Source organism: Melopsittacus undulatus, chromosome 2, assembly GCF_012275295.1.
Source record: "Melopsittacus undulatus isolate bMelUnd1 chromosome 2, bMelUnd1.mat.Z, whole genome shotgun sequence".
Taxonomy (NCBI): Eukaryota; Metazoa; Chordata; class Aves; order Psittaciformes; family Psittaculidae; genus Melopsittacus; species Melopsittacus undulatus.
This window is the reverse complement of record NC_047528.1, coordinates 39,902,728-39,925,604: the sequence shown is the minus strand read 5'-3', so window position 1 is coordinate 39,925,604 and position 22,877 is coordinate 39,902,728. Positions and strand designations below refer to the sequence as shown.

At 35.7% G+C, this 22,877-nt stretch overlaps 1 protein-coding gene across 3 annotated transcripts in view; it reads left to right on the top strand.

Moving 5' to 3' along the window:
- DACH1 (dachshund family transcription factor 1) overlaps positions 1-22,877 on the top strand; it is a 366,347-nt gene that overhangs the window by 303,624 nt on the left and 39,846 nt on the right. For all 3 annotated transcript variants that reach the window (XM_005148107.4, XM_031048082.2, XM_031048083.2), the window contains 2 exons: positions 13,567-13,718; positions 22,605-22,752. In XM_005148107.4, coding sequence (XP_005148164.1) covers positions 13,567-13,718; positions 22,605-22,752 — 300 coding nt within the window. The remainder of the gene's footprint in view (positions 1-13,566; positions 13,719-22,604; positions 22,753-22,877) is intronic.

Below are 22,877 nucleotides of genomic sequence, written 5' to 3'. Positions count from 1 at the left end.
TTTTTCTTTTTCCCTCCTGTTCTTAACCTGAAGCAAAAATTTAACATATTGTGTAAGAGTTATGAGTCAAATCTTGAACTTTGAAATGGCTTCTATACTCTTAATCTTTTAGAGAATTGAGATTAATCATAGGATTAAGTCATTGACTCCACTTTATGTCCTCTACAAAACCAAAAAGGTCTTTCCCAGCTGAACCACTGCTGTTTTGATGTTTAAGAAGTCTTTTGCTTTTGTATTCAACAACTGAAAGTGATGTGGTGCTACATAATGGCATCTTCTTCTGTAGACCAAAGACACAGTAAAATGGCATACCAAAATGTGCATTCTGTTTCAAACCAGTGGACCTAATGTTGAAGCTTCACACACATTCCCATGTAAACGTAACTATATTACCTTGAATTACTTATACTTTAAAAAAATGAAAAAATCAAAAGTCGTATCAGGACCACTCCATTTATGATTATATCAAAATATAGGAAAGTGGAGCATAAATTAAAGATGTATTTTTAAGACCTTATTTTTCACTTTCTTATGTGTTGTGATAATGCTTTAGATCTTGTTGTATGTGTGAAAATGAATAAACAGAAAAAAAGTCAAGCTCTGTTTTATTTTGCAAGTAGGGGGATTATTTAGGTTGAGTTATCCCTTCACATTTCTTTCAGAATCTTTTCCTTTTCTCTAACTGTATTTTTTCTCCTCTAGTCTTCAGTTAGACTTGACATTTCAACAAACAGACTTATTTTTCATATCTTGGAAGGGGAAGAAACTACTGAAACAAAAAAATTTCAGTAACAGTATAAATTACTGAGAAAAATGTTTAAGAAGTAAGGAAAAGATTGCAGGAAGCAATAGAACATTCTGAGTTACAGAAGGCAAAGAGAAGACAAAGGACAGTGATTCTGAAAATAATTTTAAAAATCTAAAAAAAATCCAATTATAAAATAAATATTTTTTTTTTCAAATGTAAAAAGACAAATTTGATTCTTGTTTTTTAACTCACTGAATTGTACTAAGTTTGGGAAAGGAGCAATCTCTATCAGCAGCACTTTTTGACTTCTTTTCAAAAAATGGAAAAAAATGATGAGGTTGCTGTGAGTTGCTGTGCTCAATCTTCTGGGTGCAGCAGTTCACAAAACGATGCAGGGGGTGGTCATTTCCTGATGCAGCTCTTGCGTCTTTTACTAGCTGGGCTAAAAGCCAACCTGCTATCAGGATACTGAATAAAAGTATTATCTTTAAATATATAATGAGCTCATCAGGTTAAGATGATAAAGCTTTTTTGATTTTTTTCAATTTGTGTAGGCAGTAACTGTTTTCACAGTAGTATAATGCTTCCTGTTTTGTTTATGTACCGTTATACATGAATTATCATAACGTAGTAGAGAGCATTTAAAACACTCTTAGGATTTGTGTTTTGCTTCTATTACATAGCATTAATAATTGCTTAAGGATTGAAATAAGTAATTTTTCCATTATGTTATTGGCGAAAACATTGAAAGACTTACAGAAATTTTGATGTGAAACAGAAATAGTAAAAAAATCTGTCCCTGTAGTGAAGTTATAATGCATATTTCCTTGATATTATAGATAAAAGGCTGAATGCAATATTTAATTTGCATGAAGGTTTTAAGGTGGATCCTGGGAAAGATTTTAATTTATTGGCAAGTATGCAGCATTTTTGCTGTTAAAGTTACCTTGATTTTCTGTATTTAATTGAAAACAAACTGATCCAGGCTACATGATGACTCCAAACTATTTTGTACTTTCTTAAATCAGTGCTGAATGTGACCTCTAATGCATAAATACATAAAGGATTTTTTTTTTGTCATTTCTAATACATATTCTGATATATTAGAATAAATTACGTATTTCAAGACATGAAGACACATGCAGGCCAAATCTCACTTTAAAGTGGATGCCTCAAATGGAGCAGAAAACATTAGAGGTAAAACTTCTACATTATTCTATCAGTGAGCATCAAGCTAGTGAGTGCCATAGAAATCTCACTAATGGACGCATTCTGGCAGCTTGTTGCAGATGTTTGATGAATGAATTGCAGCAGGAATCATATAAGATGTAAAAATGCTTGCCTTTTCATTCTGAATTTTGTTTCTGAGCACTCTGGTGTGTGATTTTAGTTTGTTTATTATTATGGATTTCTGTGAAAATCAGATTTTGGGATATAATCTATAGGCAATGGGTTGAGAAATGTGGCTATAATATTGTAAAGGACTGTTTCTGATGCCATAAACTATGGAACTCATATTGAACTCCCATAGCAGACAGCCAAATTTCTATTGGGTTATCATAACAATATAAGCCAAAATGTGTACATCAGTTATTGTCTACAACATTTTGCATCTGAGGACTGGAACTATTTGTAGATAGGCACATTTAGGATGCTTATTATTTATGTTAAAAAATATTATGAAACAATTTAAAAAAATCAGTTAAATATAATTGATAGTCTACTGTGTAGACGTGGAGGTTTTAGCCCCAAAGCTAATGAAGCCTCTCTGTTATACTGCTTCATGATACTAAACCAGCTCACTCATTTTATACCCTTTCTGGTTAGAATCTGTTAAAATGAGATGCTTCACATCCCTTTGTTTTCATTAACAATTACTATATTAGCTGTGAGAAGATCTTGGAATTACTAGGTCACATATTTCTGTTAAAAATGTGTATTGCCATTTAGCTACTTACTCAAAGACTGGATGTTGTTGAACTGCTGATGATAAAACACCTGTTAACGCTTTGAAAAGATATCTGCAGGGCTTGACCAACACAGTCCCTTAGATACTTTCTTTTCAAAGCAGGGTTTCTTCCTCTCTGTTTCCAATGCATTTGTAGTTTTTCCTTGCATATTCAAGAATTCTTGAACTACCCAGTAGCCCCATACAGCTGTGTTGGATGAGTCCATGTGAGTAGTTCTTGATTCTTGTATTATTGGCATCTTTGGCTCTAATTCTGAGGCATTAATACATCAAGGGTAGGAATTGTGGCATGGGGAAAGCTTGGAAACAAGTTTTCTTAGTATGTTTCTGTCTTTCTAATGCTTTTTTAGACCAGTCATCTTATTCGGTGGTATAATTAACATATCGTGAGTCTGAATATTAGAGGTACTTGATAGCGTTCTTTTTATTAAAGAAGATATTAAAATCATGGACATTAATAGGTTCTTGAAAGTAAAGCGAATATAAGTAGACATGTTTTAAAAATACTTGGTTTCTGCAAAAATTACTGTCACTGAACATCTGATATATTTGTTATTTTTAAGAGGAAAAATGACAGTATTCTGTGTGAATATTCAGTTAAACAGGACACATTAATTAATAGATCCAGTTTACAAATCCTGACCAGACAAATATTTTTCTACTGGGACAGGTGACCAGTGTAAACTACTATAAATGCAAAGTCTTTAAACCTCTTCTGTCTTCTCTATTGAATTTCCCTGACATATTAATTTGTGAAATGCGGACTTCTGTGCTGCCACTTTACACCAGATGCCAAGCATGCCTGATCAACTTCATCTTGCCAGCACTCTGGGGACAGTGGTGTGGGACAGGTTATGTGTTGCTGAATGAATGACAGCTGACGACTGTGGCACAGACACATCACTATCTATTAATTTTCTGTTTGGGCATCTGATTCGTGCTGTCAGTAGACTACCAAGAACATGGGTCATGTGAGAAGGTAGCAGGAGCATTGATGCTTAATCCCCCATAACTGAAACATTGCTAGATACGGACTTTTTGAAAATGTCTTTGGTTTATTTTTTTTCTTTTCTGAAAAGAATAAATATTATAATTATTAATGGAACACAGACCAAGAAAAATAGTGTGAATACAATGCTGTTCCAGGTATTACCAAAAACCCTTCATCTTCACAGAATTACAAGTTACCAGCTGTGTTCTTATCAAGAATTCCCTTCTTACCACTGTTAACGCTTACAGAAAAGGAGTGGTGTTATTTCAGCTGACAGTGACAAAAATTCTAAGAATATTGATATTCCTTATTTTTAAATCACCTTAAATCCCAGAATAATAGGGTTTTTTTTTTTCAACTTTTATGGAACATGTCCAGAGGATTATTAATCCAAATCATGTAGCACTTGAAATTATCTAATAAAATTTAGCAAAAGGCAGTTGTTACATTCTGTAATGGGTTTTATCTGCATTTTGCAGTAGCCGTACGGAGACAGTTAAAGTACAGGGAGGAACAGGCAGAACAAAAATTAAGTATTCATACCATGGATGTATTACCTTGTGTTTTGCTTTTATCAGCTGAGATGCGTATATTTATGTCAATAATTTTGAAAATGTGAGGTTTAGTGTACAATATATTAACTATGTGGTCTTTAAACCAAATCCCTAATTTGAAGGTTGATGTTAATTGGGAATATTGCTTGGACTCAAAATACTTGGCTTCATCTTTGCTTCTACATACATTTAGGAAAGCTAGATGTACAGGCAGGCTATATAGGTGAGGGAACCAGCTTCTGTAGCCAACAAAGAAAAGGGGATTAAATAGCTGGTATCATGAATGGTGAGTTTTGATTTCCTAAACAGGTAATATATTTCTTCACTACATTGATGATTATGGACACCCCTCAGCATGACTTCAAAAAAAGCTCAAAACGAACCTGTAGAGAAACACACACATACTCCACATACACCTGTGCATATATGCAATTCTCTTTGCTATGAAGCCAAAAAACATTCTTCTTAATACTCTGTATCGCCTGTCTGGTGGAGTGGAGCTACCAGAATACTAACTGGGGCATTTGACATAAACCAGTAAAATACATTTATACTTTTTCAGCATCCAAAGAACAGATGGTCTTAATCTGCATCCATCCCCTGCCAGTAGCATGTAAGGATCTTTGAAAAAGTAATAATGTACATAGTTCTCATAATTAAGTACTGCAGGTTGTAATATTATACTTCCCTGTATTTATACCAATATACTGTTAAAATGTAATAAAATATTTAGTGTACCTTTCTAACTATCATTTTATTTTTAGGAATTTATATTTCTTTGTTTCTCACCTTATGTGGCATTATGATGCCAAAGTGCATAAGTGAAAATATCTGGGGCATTTTAACATTCTATTGTATAGCAAAATACATTTGTTTAAAAATAAGAACTACAAATTATTCCAAAATATTGTTAAATCCTTAGAAAAAGTAAATCAGCAAATAGTGCTTGACCCAGCCCTAATCAGTAATAGGCTGCAAAATAAGATAAAGGTTATTAAAATAATCCTTTTATTGAAAGAGAAAAATAGATAAGTTGTGCTGATTGACTCTGAGGCCCTCCTAGGGACATGTAAAGTGAAGAATAAACTCAACTTGATCTAGTCCAAAAAGCCTGAAGAAATCCTCACAGCTGGAACATCACCACTAATTACATTTTTGCTTTCTGGATATATTTTGCAACTCTTTCCATGCAGTTATAATGATGTTATTCCAGTAATTCTTTAACAAAACTAAAACATGTGATCTTTAAAGAACATAATTTTATATTTTTGATGTTGACAATTATAAATTTAATTTACATTGAAAAACAGTTCTTGAAGTACTGCAGTATTCCTTGTACAAAATATGCTGCTTAAAAAAACCTTTGGATGTTTTGTTTATTTCTTGCTGAGTCAGTATAAATATCTTGCTCCTAGGCACTCTTTCTTCCCTCCTTCACCACATAATCCCAATGCTATTATCCCTTTCCAAAGTGCTCAGCCACCTTGAATGTCCTTCTTTCCTATTTTCTCAGCAGTGTTCCCTCACTTCTTGATTAGTCCCTGTCTCCTTGTCAAATCATCCCTTTTCCCAAACCCCTGCGTCCCAATTCCATGCAGCAATATATTCCTTTTTTTCCCTCTGTGTTTAGAGATAAATTGGCTTACAGGGTACCAGCGTAGAAGGGATATCACTGAATTGGAGAGAAAGAGAGGTCCTTACCCTTATGTTCAATGGATGCTTGTCCATCTGGCTCGTATTTGCCATTATGGAGACAACTCCAACTGCAGTATGCTCGATGACCCTGTGCAGCAGTGATGTATGGTCTTCAGGGACCACATTTTCTTCAAAAAGGATTAAAGAAATACTGGAAATGTATCAACTGGAAATCTCTTTCCAAAAAGGACAGCCATCAAGCTAGAATATAGTATTTTCAGTGGTTAAAATCAGACAGAATTGTCAGTAAACGAGTCTTACTGTTGATGGGCAAGTCCTGCATCTAAACCTACCTCTGAAGTGGACGTATATAACTACGTGCTTATCACAGAATCATAGAATCCCAGGGGTTGGAAGGGACCTCAAAAGATCATCTGGTCCAACCCCCCTGCAACAAGCAGGGTAACCTAGAGTACATCACACAGGAACTTGTCCAGGCAGGCCTTGAGTATCTCCAATGTAGGAGACTCCACAACCCCCCTCTGTGCAACCTGTTCCAGTGCTCTGTCACTCTTACAGTAAAGAACTTCTTCCTGATGTTAACGTGGAACCTCCTATGCTCCAGTTTACACCCACTGCCCCTTGTCCTGTCACTGGATATCACTGAAAAAAAACTAGCTCCATCATCCTGACACTCACCCTTTACATATTTGTAAACACTGATGAGGTCACTGCTCAGTCTCCTCTTCTCCAAGCTAAAGAGATCCAACTCCCTCAGCCTCTCCTCATAAGGGAGGTGTTCCACTCCATCATCTTTGTGGCTCTGTGCTGGACTCTTTCAAGCAATTCTCTGTCCTTCTTGAACTGAGGGGCCCAGAACTGGACACAATATTCCAGATGCGGCCTCACCAAGGCAGAGTAGAGGGGGAGGAGAACCTCTCTTGCCCTACTAATCACACCCTTTCTAATGCACCCTAGGATGCCATTTGCCTTCTTGGCCACAAGGGCACATTGCTGGCTCATGGTCATCCTCCTATCCACCAGGACCCCCAGGTCCCTTTCCCCTTCACTCCTTTCCAGCAGGTCAACCCCCAACCTGTACTGGTACATGGGGTTGTTCTTCCCCAGATGCAGGACTCTACACTTGCCCTTGTTGAATTTCATCAAGTTTCTCCCTGCCCAACTCTCCAGCCTGTCCAGGTCTCGCTGAATGGCAACACAGCCTTCTGGTGTGTCAGCCACTCCTCCCAGTTTAGTGTCATCAGCGAACTTGCTGAGGGTACACTCGGTTCCCTCATCCAGGTCGTTGATGAAACTATTAAACAGCACTGGTCCCAGCACCGACCCCTAAGGAACTCCCCTAGTCACAGACCTCCAGCTAGATTCTGTGCCATTGACCACAACTCTCTGCCTTCTTCCTTTCAACCAGTTCTTGATCCACCTCACTACCTGATCATCAAGCCCACACTTCCTTAGCTTATCTATGAGGATACTGTGGGAGACAGTATCAAATGCCTTACTGAAGTCAAGGAAAACCACATCTACTGCTCTACCATCATCCCTTCACCTAGTTACTTCCTCATAGAAGGCTGTAAGGTTGGTCAAACATGACTTCCCCTGGTAAAAATATGTTGGCTGTTCTTAATGACCCACTCATCCTTGATATGTCTAGAGATGGTGTCAAGAACAAGTTGTTCCATCACCTTTCCAGGGTTGGAGATAAGGCTGACTGGCCTATTAATTACCTGGGTCCTCTTTCTTGCCCTTCTTATAGACTGGTGTGACATTTGCCATCCTCCAATCCTCAGGCACCTCTCCCGTTTCCCATGATTTACCAAAGATGATGGAGAGTACCCAAGCAATGACCTCTGCCATCTCCCTCAGCACCCATGGGTGTATTCCATCCGGACCCATTGATTTATAGATATCCAGACTGCTTAACTGATCCCTAACCCAATCCTCATCTACCAAAGCAAATTCCTCCTTTGTCCTGACTCCTTCTGGGGCTATAGGAATCTGGGACCCCTGGGGAGAGTCTGCAGGAGTAAAGACAGAGGCAAAGAATGCGTTCAGCACCTCTTATGTACCTTTGCTCTTGTGTAGTCCTTTACATCAAGGGAAACTGCATATTTTGAAGCCACGCCACTTATGGAATTGTTCAGTCCATAATGGTAGAAGTGTTACACAAATGCATGACCTATTTTGCACAAATACATGTATAAAGATGGATATAAAGCCATTGTGCAATATACACATCCAAGAAATATAATCCTAATAGCCATGGTCCTTTCCATGTAAGATTCCAATCTTTTAGTTGTATTTCATTATTGGTGAGTTACTATTCCCAAAGTTCTTAGGTAAACATACTAAGCCAAGAAATAGAACAGCTCGGTGGACAGCATTTGCAATAGTACTGTTAACTGTGAGAGCACTAGCCTCTTTTAAATGCCAAAGAAGCAACAACCAGCAAGCCAGCCTAGTTTTATATTTTATATATTTTTTATTTTATATTTTCCCTGATTTCCAGCAGTAAATATTTTTATTTCAGAATAATTTGGGTGTCCTAGAGAACTATTTTTAGCATAAAAAGAAGAAGTTAAAATGTAGATTGAAAAAAACAATGTTTTTATAAGAGTTAGTTTTAGTACATTCTTTTTACAGTTTGGAACAACCTTCACAGTCATCTCACGTTGCCCCTAGTTATGTGCGGGGTGAATCTTGAATGACTAAATCTCTAAAGCAGGTGAATGATTCTGGAATTGAGCAAGAGGATTTTCTTTTACTCTTTTTTTTTTTTTAATATGCCTCAGGTTGTGAAATGTTTCAGTTCAGGATATGGGACCCTCTGTTCTTTTGTGCTAATATAAATCAACAATTATTGATTAAAATAGAGGAGTTTGTCACACCTGAAACTTCTAACTCTGAGGAAGGTGAAATATAAAAAAAATGTGTACTAAAGGGTGTTTGACAACATGAGCCAAAATTGTATTAAGCCAAATAGAATAGATTGTTTCTACAAAAATGTATGCACCAGGTTTATGATAACAAAAAGGGTAAACAGGATCCTCTTTCATCATTCAAATGGTAAGAATGAGCCTGCTTTAGGAGCAAACACATGAAATATTTTACGGAGAACAACAAAGTGTCAAGTTGCATTACAATAAAACATTAAATGCTTACAGAAAGACAGTAATCAGTACACTTCTGTTTTTTGTTTTTTTTTTTTGAGCTGGCTATTATCACTTGCTTTCACATCTTGGCAATATCAGTATTCTCCAGTTTGATTGGTGACCGGTCTGAACTTATCCTACTTGCTTTTAGGAACAAAGACAAGAGAGTGGCTACCTCTATTCATCTGTTATTGTTTAAATAGCTGTCACAGCTTTCAGGATGTCTGTTTCCATGTTATCTGGTGAAAGAATAAAATAGAATGGCAACAAACCAAATACAGTGAAAAATGTTTATTGTATTTGGCCCAAACCAGCTGCTGTTTGCAGATAAAATCTGGTTTGAAGAAAACAGGTGAATTTTGGAAATTGAGGAACAATGGATGGAGTGGATGTAGCATTTACAAATACTTTAAAGGTATGTTGCATTCAGACTTGCTTATTATGGTGATTTATTTCATATGTCAAGGCACGTATTCATCTCTGCTCAGATACTGTAGAAGCTTGGGTAACAGCTTGTCCTATCCTTGTTTATTTGTTAATTTATAACACCTCAGTTCTCAGCACAAGCCATGGCAGGCCTGGACACCTCTTTGTTCTGTCGTGTTCATTCTTTCCCTCCTGCCCCTTTCTTTACACTGTTGTGCTCCCAACTCTGACAATGGAGTTGTAGATTGACACTCTTCCCCTCTTGCCCTGACTTGTCTCAGAATGCTTCTTTTGATGCATTTAGACTGAAAATACCAAATCTCTGTCTCCCAGCAAGGGCTCATCAGTTTTGCAGCATTTCTGTGCTAGTAGGTTAAGAGGAACATTAGTAGTTTCTTTGCAACAGTTTAAAAGATGTTAGGCTAATGGTTATTTGGAAAACAAAATACTTCATAGTATTGAGAAAAGAGGAATTCTGCAGGAATGGAAGATTTTAAAATACTTTAATGGCAAGAGGTCATATTATTTTGCTACTAAGATATGTAGTTATGTTTTAATTGGCTGTGTTTACAATGTGGTTTTTCTTAAAAATGCAATTCTTCAAGATTTTCTCAATCATTGCTTATCTCGCATCCACAAATATTCATGCTTCCTGTGTATAGTATGTACATTTGCTGTTTCAAACATACTCATACTCAAAGTTTATTTCACATGGGACATCAAGAAAATAAAGTCACATTAGTCTGGCTTCTTTTTTCTGAGTTGACGCTTCATTAAAGTAAGTTCATAGTAAGTTCAGCTCTCTAGTCTTACCCTTCAGTGTAAATTTGTTTCTGTTATTTATTATAACATTAGAGTTCAGATGTTATTTTCTGTTCTAACCTTTCTTGAGTTACTTTGCCTATTTTAAAACCATGCCACACATGTTAAGAAAAACTTGTTTTAAGCATGCACAAAGTACAGCAAATATCAGATCTATTCAAAGTAGTAATGCAGTAAAAGATTTAATGTCTTGCTTAAATTCTGTGACGAGACCTGTATTAGGAGCTTTCTTTATCTCAGTAAGTGCATGGAATAGCATAGTTTTAAGTGACTTAAGGCTTATGGAATTCTTAAGTTGGTCAATTTTATCTAGTAGGTATTAAAATATTTTGACAATTTGAGGTCTAAAATATTAGTAAGATTCTAAGTTGTCTTAGAAAGTATGAGAGGTTATTGGCTCATTGCTCTGACAAACCTAGAGCCAAATGCTGTATTTTTATTTTTTTAACTTTGCTTTCTCATTTATATGAATCAGCTCTGCCATGCATCCTAGTGATTGGACTCTTTCATGCTATACCATGCAAGTCCAGTACCTTCACTGGAAATTCACTGGAACTGATATAAATGTGTGGCCAAAAATTTCAGTGGTGTAACACAGAAGAGGGTTTGTAATTTTTTTATTTCATTTTATTTTTAATGTTGAGTAGAAATCATTTGGGAGAGCAATATTTGCAGCAGAGATAAAAATTTCAGCCATGCAGTGGTACTGTATATTGCATAACCAGTTTTGTTTAAGTTTTGGTTTGTTTCTTTTGATTAATGAAAGCATAGCAATTCTGGCAGCATATGGGGAAAAAAAAAACAAAACAACATTTGGTAATGATATTTCACACTGGAATAGGATTTGTGAAGATGAACTAACAGGATGATATGAAAATAGTAAGTTAGTTTGCCGTACCTGGGAATAACTAATTTATTTTTTCTCATGAAGTGGTGAATATTTCTATAACATCTTAAAAGTTGTGAAGAAAAGTAAAGGAAGAAATTTAGGACCAAACTTCAGGATACTACTACAAAATTACTAGAGGGATGTCCATGTTGCTGTGGATAGGATGAGGACAGACGATACATCCATAGACTACATTTTTCAAATCCTGCTTTGAATCTCATTAAGGTAGATAGGTAGTGGTTCACTAATCTAATGCCATTTTTTTTTTCCAGCTGTTTTGTGACATGACTGGAAAACTTAAATACAGCTGAAAATATTTTTGTGACTCTGAAGGGGCTGAAGCTTTCATTTTTCAACATCAGTTACTTTCACAAAGCTTACTTTTGTAAGCTTTTGAAATATGACTTTATGAGAAAAGAGTAATTGTTGCACAAGGTGTGACAAATAGGGGACGTGAAACAGGCTATTCCTCCTTATGTAGGCTACTGTCAGCCTGAGAGACAGTGAAGTAGGAAGAACACCTTCCATGGTAGGTCTGATTTCGCCAAAAGTAGAACTTTCCATCTGAGCTAGTCAGCTTAGGCTTTTCTTACAGTCAACAGGCACTTCTAGAGGAAAATTTGTCTCCTCCTGTAGCAGACACCTGTGATAGTTCAGATGGATTAGTACCTCAAACTGGTGTCTGCTTCCCTTCACTGGCTACAGAAAGAGTTAAGTGGGGCAAGACCAGAAGCAGATGTCCAAATACCCGTTTGGGTATTTCTGTGGAGGGACACACTGGGTGAGACTTTCACCTTAACACTGTAAATACTGACCAGCACAACAGAGCTGGTGAGGAAATGGGGCATGGAATCTGCACCTGAACATTGTCGATAGAGTTTGCTTCCTTCTGCATTAACAGTGTTGGAATGAACTGGGACTTTGAATTTTGTTTTTCTGGTCCTGCGGTCATCAAAGCCTAGACTAACTCTTCATTGCAGCAGATTTTAATTTGCCTGGTCCTGTCCTATGTCTACTTCAGAAAGTACCTCAAACCAGTCAAAGAGCTCTTTTTAGGTAACTAGAATCAAAACTTCCATATAATAAAAACAATTCCTAATGTACATGATAGGATAAATTGGTGAAATACAACTATTATTGAAACCAACATTAAAATGCAGAAAGTAAATGAAATTAAAATACCTCAAACTATATATCTTATAATGATCAAAGCCATAATGGAAAAGAGCAAGTTTGAGAGACTTTTGTAGTTAAGTAGCTGTGCAGAGGTCTGCCTAATAGCAGGAATATATTCTGCTGCCCTTGTATTGTATTGAGATACATCAATAACTGGATTAATGATTGAGCCCTTGGTAAGAAGAGTATGCATAGGTATAGGTATTTACCTATATGTATAGATACTTAGTTTTCCTTTTGAAGAATTCAGATTAACATCTGGTATAAAGAAATTGACTTAAATTTCTGTATCTTATCAACAGTAGTCTAAAAATATTTCAAAAATAAAAAAAAGAAGACAAGGCAGGGTACTGAAGTTTCTATTAATTGTGGGGTGGGGATGGGGGTTATTTATTTATTTATTTTCATTTACTTTATAATCCATTCACAGATTAACTGTGAAACTTTAGTATTAGAAGTCTTCCAGCTGTAGGAGTTTTTTCCCATTGTGATGTCAGTACTGTTCAGATCTGATTGTTACAAAGATCCCACTAAGGGTTTTAGCACTAATTGTTAGAAGATGTCCATGCTTAAAAAAATTAGGCCAGTGATTGTAACCATGCTGTTAATTTCATGTATTGTTCATAACATGTTTCAATTGTGAGAATCAGGTGTACTTTCTTGATTAAAAATGCATCGAGGACCTGTAGCTTTTCTCAGTGTTGCTGAATCTTCTGGGTTGTAAGTGAAACCATTAAGAGTGGGAAGAGTTAATTGTATAGGAAGCCTCATACTCATATATTTCTCGTATACAAAATATATGTCATGCTGGAAAATCTTATATTGTCAATCCAAATAGAACACAAACTAAAATGAGATAATTGGGAAGGTGCCCATAAAGCTAGCCTGAATATATTATCACAAGTATATGTGAGATAATATTTGTTTTAAAAAGATTCTATGGCACTGTAAACTCAGTCTCATTAGAGACTGCATTTAAAAGGCTTATAAAGTTACTCATTAATGTTATCTTGTTGTATCTCCACAGCTTTTTCATTAAAGAAAATTCAGCAGAAAGCATTTTCTCCTGATAGCAGGAACCAATTTGCAATAAATGTTCTGGAAACCACTAGGGAAGCCATTACTGAGGTCTAATAAAAACAGACAAGCGTAACTTGTTCTATATTTTTGTTTCAATCACATACAGATGAGACCCCGCTCTCCACACCAACCGCAAGAGACAGCCTTGACAAACTTTCTCTAACTGGTCATGGGCAACCACTACCTCCAGGTTTTCCATCTCCTTTTCTATTCCCTGATGGATTGTCCTCCATAGAGACCCTTCTGACTAACATCCAGGTAGGCCTTTCTGTAGATCAGCTTAAAGGGATGGAGAGGTGCCAGTTGCAGATTTGTCTAAATTAATATAACCATTCTAGCTTAATTAGTTCATAAGATTATTTGAATCAACTAATTTACTGAAACTTCCTATAGTAATTTAGCTTTTAAAGGAACCACAGCAAACAAATGAATTTAGAAGCTGTCAGATACATTAAATAAAAATACAGATTATGTATTACACCACAGCAGAGAATTTGATGAAAATTACATTGGTGTGTTTAACAACATTTGTCTTAAATGCTCTTTTTGTTACTTGGTGTTGAAATGTATCTCACTGTTTAAATTTATCTAATTTATTAAGCAGAGAAACACTTCTTTAATAAATAGTTATTTTAAATTGCTGGAGTGCCAAGGTGGATTGATATTTAAAGCTGTTTCAAGTGTGTCTCCCATGAAAACATTACAAAAAGCACTTCTTTTATATATAAATTCATTTCACTTAAAGTACTGCTTTCAAAGAATAGACTTAGAAGTGTATTACCAAATGTTATGCAGATTTCATATTTGGTAGTCACGATCTCTATTGTGTGCACAGTACAATCTGATTAAAATATTATTTAAGGTATGTACTAGCATGTACCTTGTAGCCAAGATGTTAGTGTTTCATATTAGAATGAAGAATGGATTTGTCCACAATTCAGTGATTGTGTTTTCATATGCAATTTTTGCAGCAGTATGGTTGTATACTGCATGCAGAAGCCAAATGATAGTGCAAGAAATAATGCAGCCATATTGTATTAATTCCAGATAAGTCTCATCTGTGCAGCTACTAACTTCTAATGTGATTGTCACAATATTTTTCCCTGCTCCTTCCTGCAAATACATAAAATCAATTATATTCTGTTCAGCAAAGGCTATGAAAAAGTAGGGCCAAATCCTATTCATTTTACTTTCTTAAACAATCTCATTAAAGTCTATGGCACTTCAGAATTGTTTTATGAAAAGTATATGATCCATTCATTGATAGTGTTTTGATGTTTTGAGATCTAATAATGAAAAAATACTGCTATTTAAGAATTAAGTATTGCTATATAAGCCTGATCTGAAAGAGAATATTTATGATTGCGTTTTGTGGTTCTGAGATTTAGGGTCTTAAATACTGAAATCATAAGCCAAGGTAATTCTGCAAGAGTTACATTCTTCATAGATTGCAGATCTTTTAGAAGAATGCTATTTTCTTCTGAAGGAAAAAGTGCAGTTAAAAAGTATGTAATGTTTTAGCTGTGAATGCATGTACAGGAAAGTTCTTAGTAAATTTTTGACAAATGTGTGCACTCAATGTCTCTAGGCAGGAACCTAATGAGCAAAGCGTTCAGCATCAACAGGTTAGCTAATCTTGTGATTGAATATGAAAGTGCTGTGCTATTTCAGGATAAATGACCAGGATTAATTTGCCAAGAATGCATTCAGTTTTGTTTTACAGAAAATGTAAAGTGAAATTCACTCATTGCTTCCCCTGACATGCACCCCCCCCCCAAAAAAACAAACCAAAAACAAAACAACAAACCCAAAAACCCAACAAACAAAAAACCCCACCAAAAAACAACCAAACAACAAAAAAGGTGAAAAGCTAACAACCTAATCTTAGCCAGAGTGCGGAGCTAAAATAAAAGGCAATGCAGTAAAGAAACCTGAGACTTCTTTATGCCTCATTGGGCTTTTTTACTTACTACTCCTTACCTTGGGATTCCACATCATGACAAATTATCTGTCAGGGTAAAGAGGTAGGACATAAGTACTTTTGGACTTTTTCACTGTATCTCCACATTTCATTATATGGTTTCCACAGCCTTTTGTACACCATCAAGGCGTTTTTTTTCCCCACAGATTTAGTCTCTGTCAGGGCAACATTAGAAAAACACTTCTTATCAACAACAACAAAAAAAAATCCTATCTGTGTAGAAAAAGTTAAGTATCCTCTTTAAAACAGTAGACTCTATTTCAATAACCTGTGCACAATATTGTCAATTTCTGTAATCTATGCCATTTAAAATTATTTCTGTATTTAGCATTTGTTGCAAGGAGAAGGGGCCACCCCAGGCCCACAGATGAGTGACATACTGTGATACTGGCACTTCCAGAGCTGAGGTTTAGGTTTTTGACTACAAGTTTGAGCTCATTAGTGGGTTGTGTGGAAAGTGGAACTTCTGTACACTTGTGTGTGCTTGCAGTATGATTTTTTACTTTTCTAAGAAATGCATAAACACTACCTGAAACCCATGACGCATTCAGTACATGAGTCAAAAGAACTGTTTTTACTGGGTAAGTTCTTCTTTGCTCTCATATAGTCCAGATGAATTTTGCATCCCTTTCAGTACAGAGTTAGGGATTCAAAGGGGAGGAGAAGCAGTAAGATCCCTCACCATTCTCTTGTTGCAACTGTGCTAGCAATTGAGCAGATGTAACTTTACCAAAAAGATTATCTGGCCTGCAGTCCATTCCACCACCAATATGCTTTTGAAACAGAAAGTAGCACAAATCTAGCCAAAGGCTAGATGACTGGCTTAGTGAAACGCTGTTCTTTCTTTCCCAGGGTGATGCATGATGAAAATACAGATGTGTCCTTTCATAGAAAGGGTATATGTCTGCTTGAGAAATGCAAGTGTACATCTTTGTTAGGTCATGGGACTGGGGTGCATGCACAACCTGTTACAAATGGTGGTGGAGATTGCCTATATTTTAGAGATATGATGGTCAGATGAATACATAGGCAAGCAGCATCTGATTGCACCAGTGTGGATGGTCATGGTAGATATTTGTGCCATTTTGTATCTACATATGCATATATATATAATATGTATTACATACTATATATAATATATATAGTATGAATTGTATATTATGTATATTAATATGTGTATGTTATAGAGAGAGATACTTGTGATGCCCTTGTGTATACTGAGTTGTGTGAGGTGCAGGATCCACATGATCACTGTAATGTAGACCTTGGGTGCCTCTAGATGAGATTTTAGAACTTGCCCTGGTTTAAAGGCGAACAGAATTAGGGTACTACATGGGCACTAATTTTTCTCTAATTTTGATCTTTTGTTAGGGTAAGCAGGATCCTAAATTTTCCCATGGGGACAATGCTTTGCGTATTGGAGCAAACATTTCTAAACACTTTTGATTTGCTAAAAGTCTTTCAAGCTCTGAAGAGTTTAGGTGATTGAACTTAGTGCCTAATTCACATCCATGTTGGAAGTCTGCCTTGTCCTTTAAAATTAGCCACTAAACACAAGCAAGTCTGTGACTTCCATCAATACTAAAATTAAATGGGTAGCCCCTAATCACTAGTTCGTAATTTCAGGCAAATGTTAGACAAGCCTATTTGCTATCGCTGTCACCAGGCACTGCTAATTAGGTTTATTTCCTTTTGTATATCATATATATGTTTTTCTTACTTCTCCATAAATACTTACTAAAACAAAAATACAATGTTTAATTATTTGCACATTTAAAGAGGAGATAATAACAATATACTGTACCCAGAACAATCTGTTTCTTGCTAGGGACTGCTGAAATGCAAATAATAAACTGTAACAATATATAATTAAACAAATACACACATAAAATAAGGAAATGAGATTGGAGACATGTTTTCTTACTCAGATGTATATCTGCAAATCTAAAAGGAAAAGAAAATAAATTTTCCCAGAGAGCTTAAATTAAGTGATATATCTGTTCCTTTCCAATGTGTATTTGTTGATTTCTTCCAGATTAAATGCTGAAAGTCTGTGTGCAGCTGCAGGGAGGATAAAGGGTGATGGGAGATGGGCTACAGCAAAATGCTGTGTGGGTGCTACTGAGAAGGCTAAAGCTGTTTCCATAGCCCTTGCATAAGTTCACCTTTTGAGTCATGGCCCGATTATGCCAAAGTATGTTACGGCCACAGCTTCTCATGGTACTGCAATATTCTTGGGTAAAAGTAACATTCTTTTAAGCTTTTAGAGTCTGGATCTTTACAGTCTCCAAGCTGAATTTCCATTAATGTCTAAAGGATAAATTAGTTGCACCCTTACAGCTATGTTTTTCTATCAAGACTATTGTATTGACACAATCTTGTTGCTAAGTATTTTAAAGAGATATATAAAGTGGTTGAAAATATCCCATTGATATTAATAAAAGAAATGCGTGATTACAAACTAAATTCCCTTATGAAAACAAGGCAAACTCCTGGCTTTATTGCTGTGAGTATCCTGCGCTATTAGCATCTATGACTAAATACACAAGAGAAAAATATTGCAAGTACTAGATAAAGTAAAAATTTCAGGTTTCCTTCATGTTATCTTATTTATCTCCTGCTAAAATTCAAGAGAACGATTTTATTTTTCACAAAAAGTATTAATGGAAAATGTAATTTATATTTGTGCAATATGCCTGTACCTGTGATGAAGATACTCATTCTGAGATATTACAGAAACATCTTTCTCAAGTAATCTGTAGAGATAGTCAAGCTGTATTCTCTTACGTTGCTTATGTTACTGAGTAGCCAGCTGCAAATAGCAAATATTCAGAAATTAACCTGTGAAGTTAGCTAAAATATATACATATTAATGTTTTTTTTGCAAGCTTTTCTTAGACAGTTTTAAAGATGAGAGCATACAAATGATATATCATTTCCTGACTAAAAGAGAAACAGTGTTACACAGAAGTGTTTTCACCATAAATAACTAATATTGCAAAAGAGAGCCCCTCATATGCAAATCTGTGGAAGCTAGGAGGTTTGACTAGGAAAACTTCACTGCCTGTGTACTTGTTCTTCTAGTTTTTCTTCTTCACTCACTGTGGGCAATTGCTGGAAACAGGGCATGATCTAGTTAGACTGTCAGACTAAGTAGTAAGGCCATTTTGGTGTCACATCTAACTGTGTAGCTAACTAACTCATGTTAGATGGAACACACTGTAGGTGAAGCTAGAAAGAGAAAGAGCTTCTGTATACTTTTGCCTCCACCCCTTTCAACATAGACAACACATTATTAATATTTTTTAAAAGTAGTGGTGGGGAATACTGGCCTTAAGGCTCAGGTAAGGTTTGACACACCTGTAGGATCAGTTGACTGACCTAATTGACAGACCTAACATGATGGTGTTGTTAGATACATTGGCGAATGGGAAGGAACATCAACCCTGTGTAAACTTAACATTTTATTTGGGACATTTCTGAAGAATTTATCAGTGAAAAGTATTAAAACAAGTGCATTAAAATAAACAAACCAAATCAGAATGATCTATAAATGTTCAGAGGAAAAACATTCATCTTTGACATTACATTGAAATAAAAATTATTTATTAACAGTGGCACAGAGGGGAAGAATGGCATGCCATGTTTGAAGCCTGGCTCCAGATAGAGCCATACTGTATTAAAAACAAATATGGAACGTGAGCATGTTCACTACAATTATCATTAGCCAGCCTCCATAACATCTGACCTTCCCTAAAGGGAAATACTTTCTTCTTGTTAATGTCCTGTGTTGCACTGCATTTCCCATTGTCATTGGCAGCATATTGATATAATATCAGGTTAGAGGATTAGCCAGAGTTAATACAAGTTGGACATACTGTATTTTGTATAATCTTTTACAGCTGATCCACTAGGAGAATTAATAGAATTTCATGCAACTCTGAAATTGCTAGTCCTGTTCCAAGGGGCACTGATGATTTTTAGATGCTGTACTTCTTAGCTGGTTTTCTCACCCCCTTCTGTATTGCATACAGGGACATATTGAATGTTTTCAGTATTTTTGCATTAGAGCTGTCATTGGCAGCAACAGCACTTTTGATATGCATCAGTTTGGCTCTAGTGCAGATTTTTTTTCACATTGGATGCGTACTGATGTGCACTGATTTAACTTCTAAAAATGAAACTTAATTTTGTGTAGCTTATAAGTAGTCCCTTGTGGGTCTTGGCTCCAAAAAGCTAATATTTTTCAGACATAATCAGCAGCAATAGGTAATGGATTACCATTAGCTATGTTAGCAAGTATAAAAAAAGGAAAGGTTGGGGGAGGAAGTGTGGTGTAGAAATTCAATAGAAAATGTAATATGCTTTTAGCAGCTTTGTACTTGCAGCAGTTCTTAATATAAAATTACACACATTAGTGTTACACTCTAGCATCATTCTCCATGTTTATTCATAATGATTGTTTCATATGTAAACACCAAAATACTGTGTTTTGTCAGCCAAAGACAATAATAGTTTAATAGTAATTTATTTTAAACTGCTACTGATAATACAACCAATCAACACATTAAGTGGTGCCAACATTGGCATCTTGCTAAATAATCTCTAGACTTTGCACTGAGAGTACATCTTTCAAAGATAAGTCAACAAGAGCAATCAGAGCAGAAAATTAGAAATTGGTATCTTAGAATTAAAATACAACTAAACTAAAGTTTTAATAGGGGTGATCTAAAAGGGCACTTGATGTAATGATCTCTTTCATTTGTTACTAATTGTTTGTTCCTGATGAAGAAGAAACATGTACATGAATGTAGTTGAATTGAGTAAAGATGGCAGTTTCTTTAGCAGCTCGATTTTGTTGTTAAACAAGATAGACTGTAAGAATTTGGGAGGAGGATGTTTGCAGCTTTAAATTTACATGACAGTATACTTTTCATTAACAAATACTTTTAGTGTAATTTCACTTGATCTGGTTTATTAATGATTTGCATGAATCATGTTCATGTAAGTGATGAGCTGGAGGAGATTAAAATACTGAAGGGTTTAAGCATAAGCCAGAAGCAGGTATTGCAACTCCTACTTCAATTTCTTATTATTTCAAGCGCATCCCATATAGAAAAGATAGTTTATGATGGTTGTAAATGTAGGATAATATGGCAAGGGAAGGGAACAGAATTCAGCTGGATATTAACTTTTTACAAAATATATTGGAAAGGCTTTACAAATATTTCAGATAGTATTTTACTTTGCATAGGTCTGTAGAGCTTTAGCTTTCTTTAGTGGTCATCCAGGTTTAACATTCAACACAAAATACCATAGTTTTTTTTAGCTATCTTAGAATAGTATTTGGTTCTCTTAAAGAAAACTGCTAAAACTTCTAAGTGTATTTGTAAGCACATTTGGTATGTTACCACTGTTAGACATTTTCAAATGTGGTTCAGTGTTTACATAGTGTATATAATTTTGGTGACCATCTGGGCCTTGCAGTCAGAAGGTGTGGCGTTCTTTCAGCTCCTGTGGACTTCAATAGATTGAAGTGTAATAGAGCTGCAAAGCATTAAGCTCCGAATGAGCAACACTTGAGGCAATAATTCAGTTAAGAATGAGGATGAGAAGTACTGAAAACAACAGGCTCTGAAAACAGACTTAGAAGTTCGAAGGACATTTCAAAGCAGGCATTGACATTCAGAAGACTACTGGGATAAATGTGCAGACTAATACTCATGAAAAATACTTTTTCCATTTCTAAAGTATCACCATGCTGACTTCTTTTTCCATTCCTTTTTGGAATTATTTTAAACGATTTTAATGAAAAAACATGCAACCCAGAATCCAATTTAGGAAGCGTGCCTGAGGTGTGAGGAAGATTACTTGGGAGTTGGGGGACCTGATTTTATGTCTGTAGTGTGGTTGTTCTGAACCCAGATCTGGAGTATGTTCCTTTATCTGTTAGCTGAATGTTTCCCTAGCAGAGCTACTGGGGAGTACTCTTCGGTCTCTCTTGTTGGTATTGTTTTGCTTTATATCAGTAATTAAATCTCTCTTGGGTCAAATTATCTCTAAAGTTAAGTTGTCAGGAGATTTGCCTAGGATACAGACGAGTTACGTTCATACCCATGGAGGTTCATATATGCATATCCGTGCTTAATTATTTACTCCATTATGATAGCTTCAAGAGGATTGACTCAGGTGTAGACCTGAGAGCCTGAAGGCCAGGCTTCTGGTAAATGGAAAAGAAATTCTTTCTTCATTCCACATTAATTTATTTTGATTCAGTTTTGCCTCTTCTTTTTCATACCCTATTTCAGTGTCCTAATTAGTTATCGGCTGTGCTGGGATCTTCCTGTTTCCTTGCAAAAACCAAGTAACTGTGAAGTTGAAATTCTCTAGAAGGTTAGAATATGCTGAATCAGTATTTTCTGATACAATAACAGCAAAATAAGTTAACAGTTTATTTCACCCATCCCAGGTCAAGAAATTGAGAGATGATTGTGTTTTGTCCTCTGCTGTGAGATAACAATTGTACAAGGTCAGGGAATGGACTTTTTTAAAACAGAGGTATCTTCCTCCTTTGCGACTGTCCTCTGCTTAACATCCCAATAACTGTATCTTTCTTTGAAACTCTATGAAAAAAAAAATTAAAATATTTGAAAAAAATAGTAGTTAACAGCAATAAGGAGAAAAACGGCAACCCTTTAAAAGAATCTTTCTTGCTTTAGTAATTTCCATTTGCTTGAGTTGTGCTAGAGATTGAAATTCGCATTTTGTAGATGATGTGATTGTGAGCCTGCCAATTCTTTTTCAATGGGATAGCTTTTTTTGTTTTGTCACAGGCAAGTCCCTGATGGAGGCATGTCTTCTTTATCTCTAAAAAAGAATAAATCTTTCTTGATAGCTTTTTCACATTAGATACATGCACAGTCAAAGGTGGGTTTATGTTTTCTGGGAAAGCTTGACTCCCATCTTTTAAAGATTTATGCCCACCTGTTAAAATGAATTCCAGTAAAAAATTGTTGTTGCTAACTGAGAGGCTTTGACCCAGTAACAGGATTATTTAATTTGTAAAATATCACATGACTAATCAAGGAAAAATAACAGAAGTTAGTTATTATGTCAGCTGTTCTAACATTCTTCAGTCATTATCCAACTTAATCTTTGAACAGGGTCTACTAAAGGTTGCTATAGACAATGCCAGAGCTCAAGAAAAACAAGTCCAGCTGGAAAAGACAGAGCTGAAGATGGAGCTCTTCAGGGAACGAGAACTGAGGGAAACACTTGAAAAGCAGTTGGCTGTGGAGCAGAAGAACAGAGGTAACTTAATTAAGCAGACATAAACACCTTGTAATTTATTTCCTTAGGAAACCTAATCTTTTATCAAACACCTGTATTTGATCAAAACTTTTCCCCTTACCTCAGGCTGACTGCAATGCAAGACA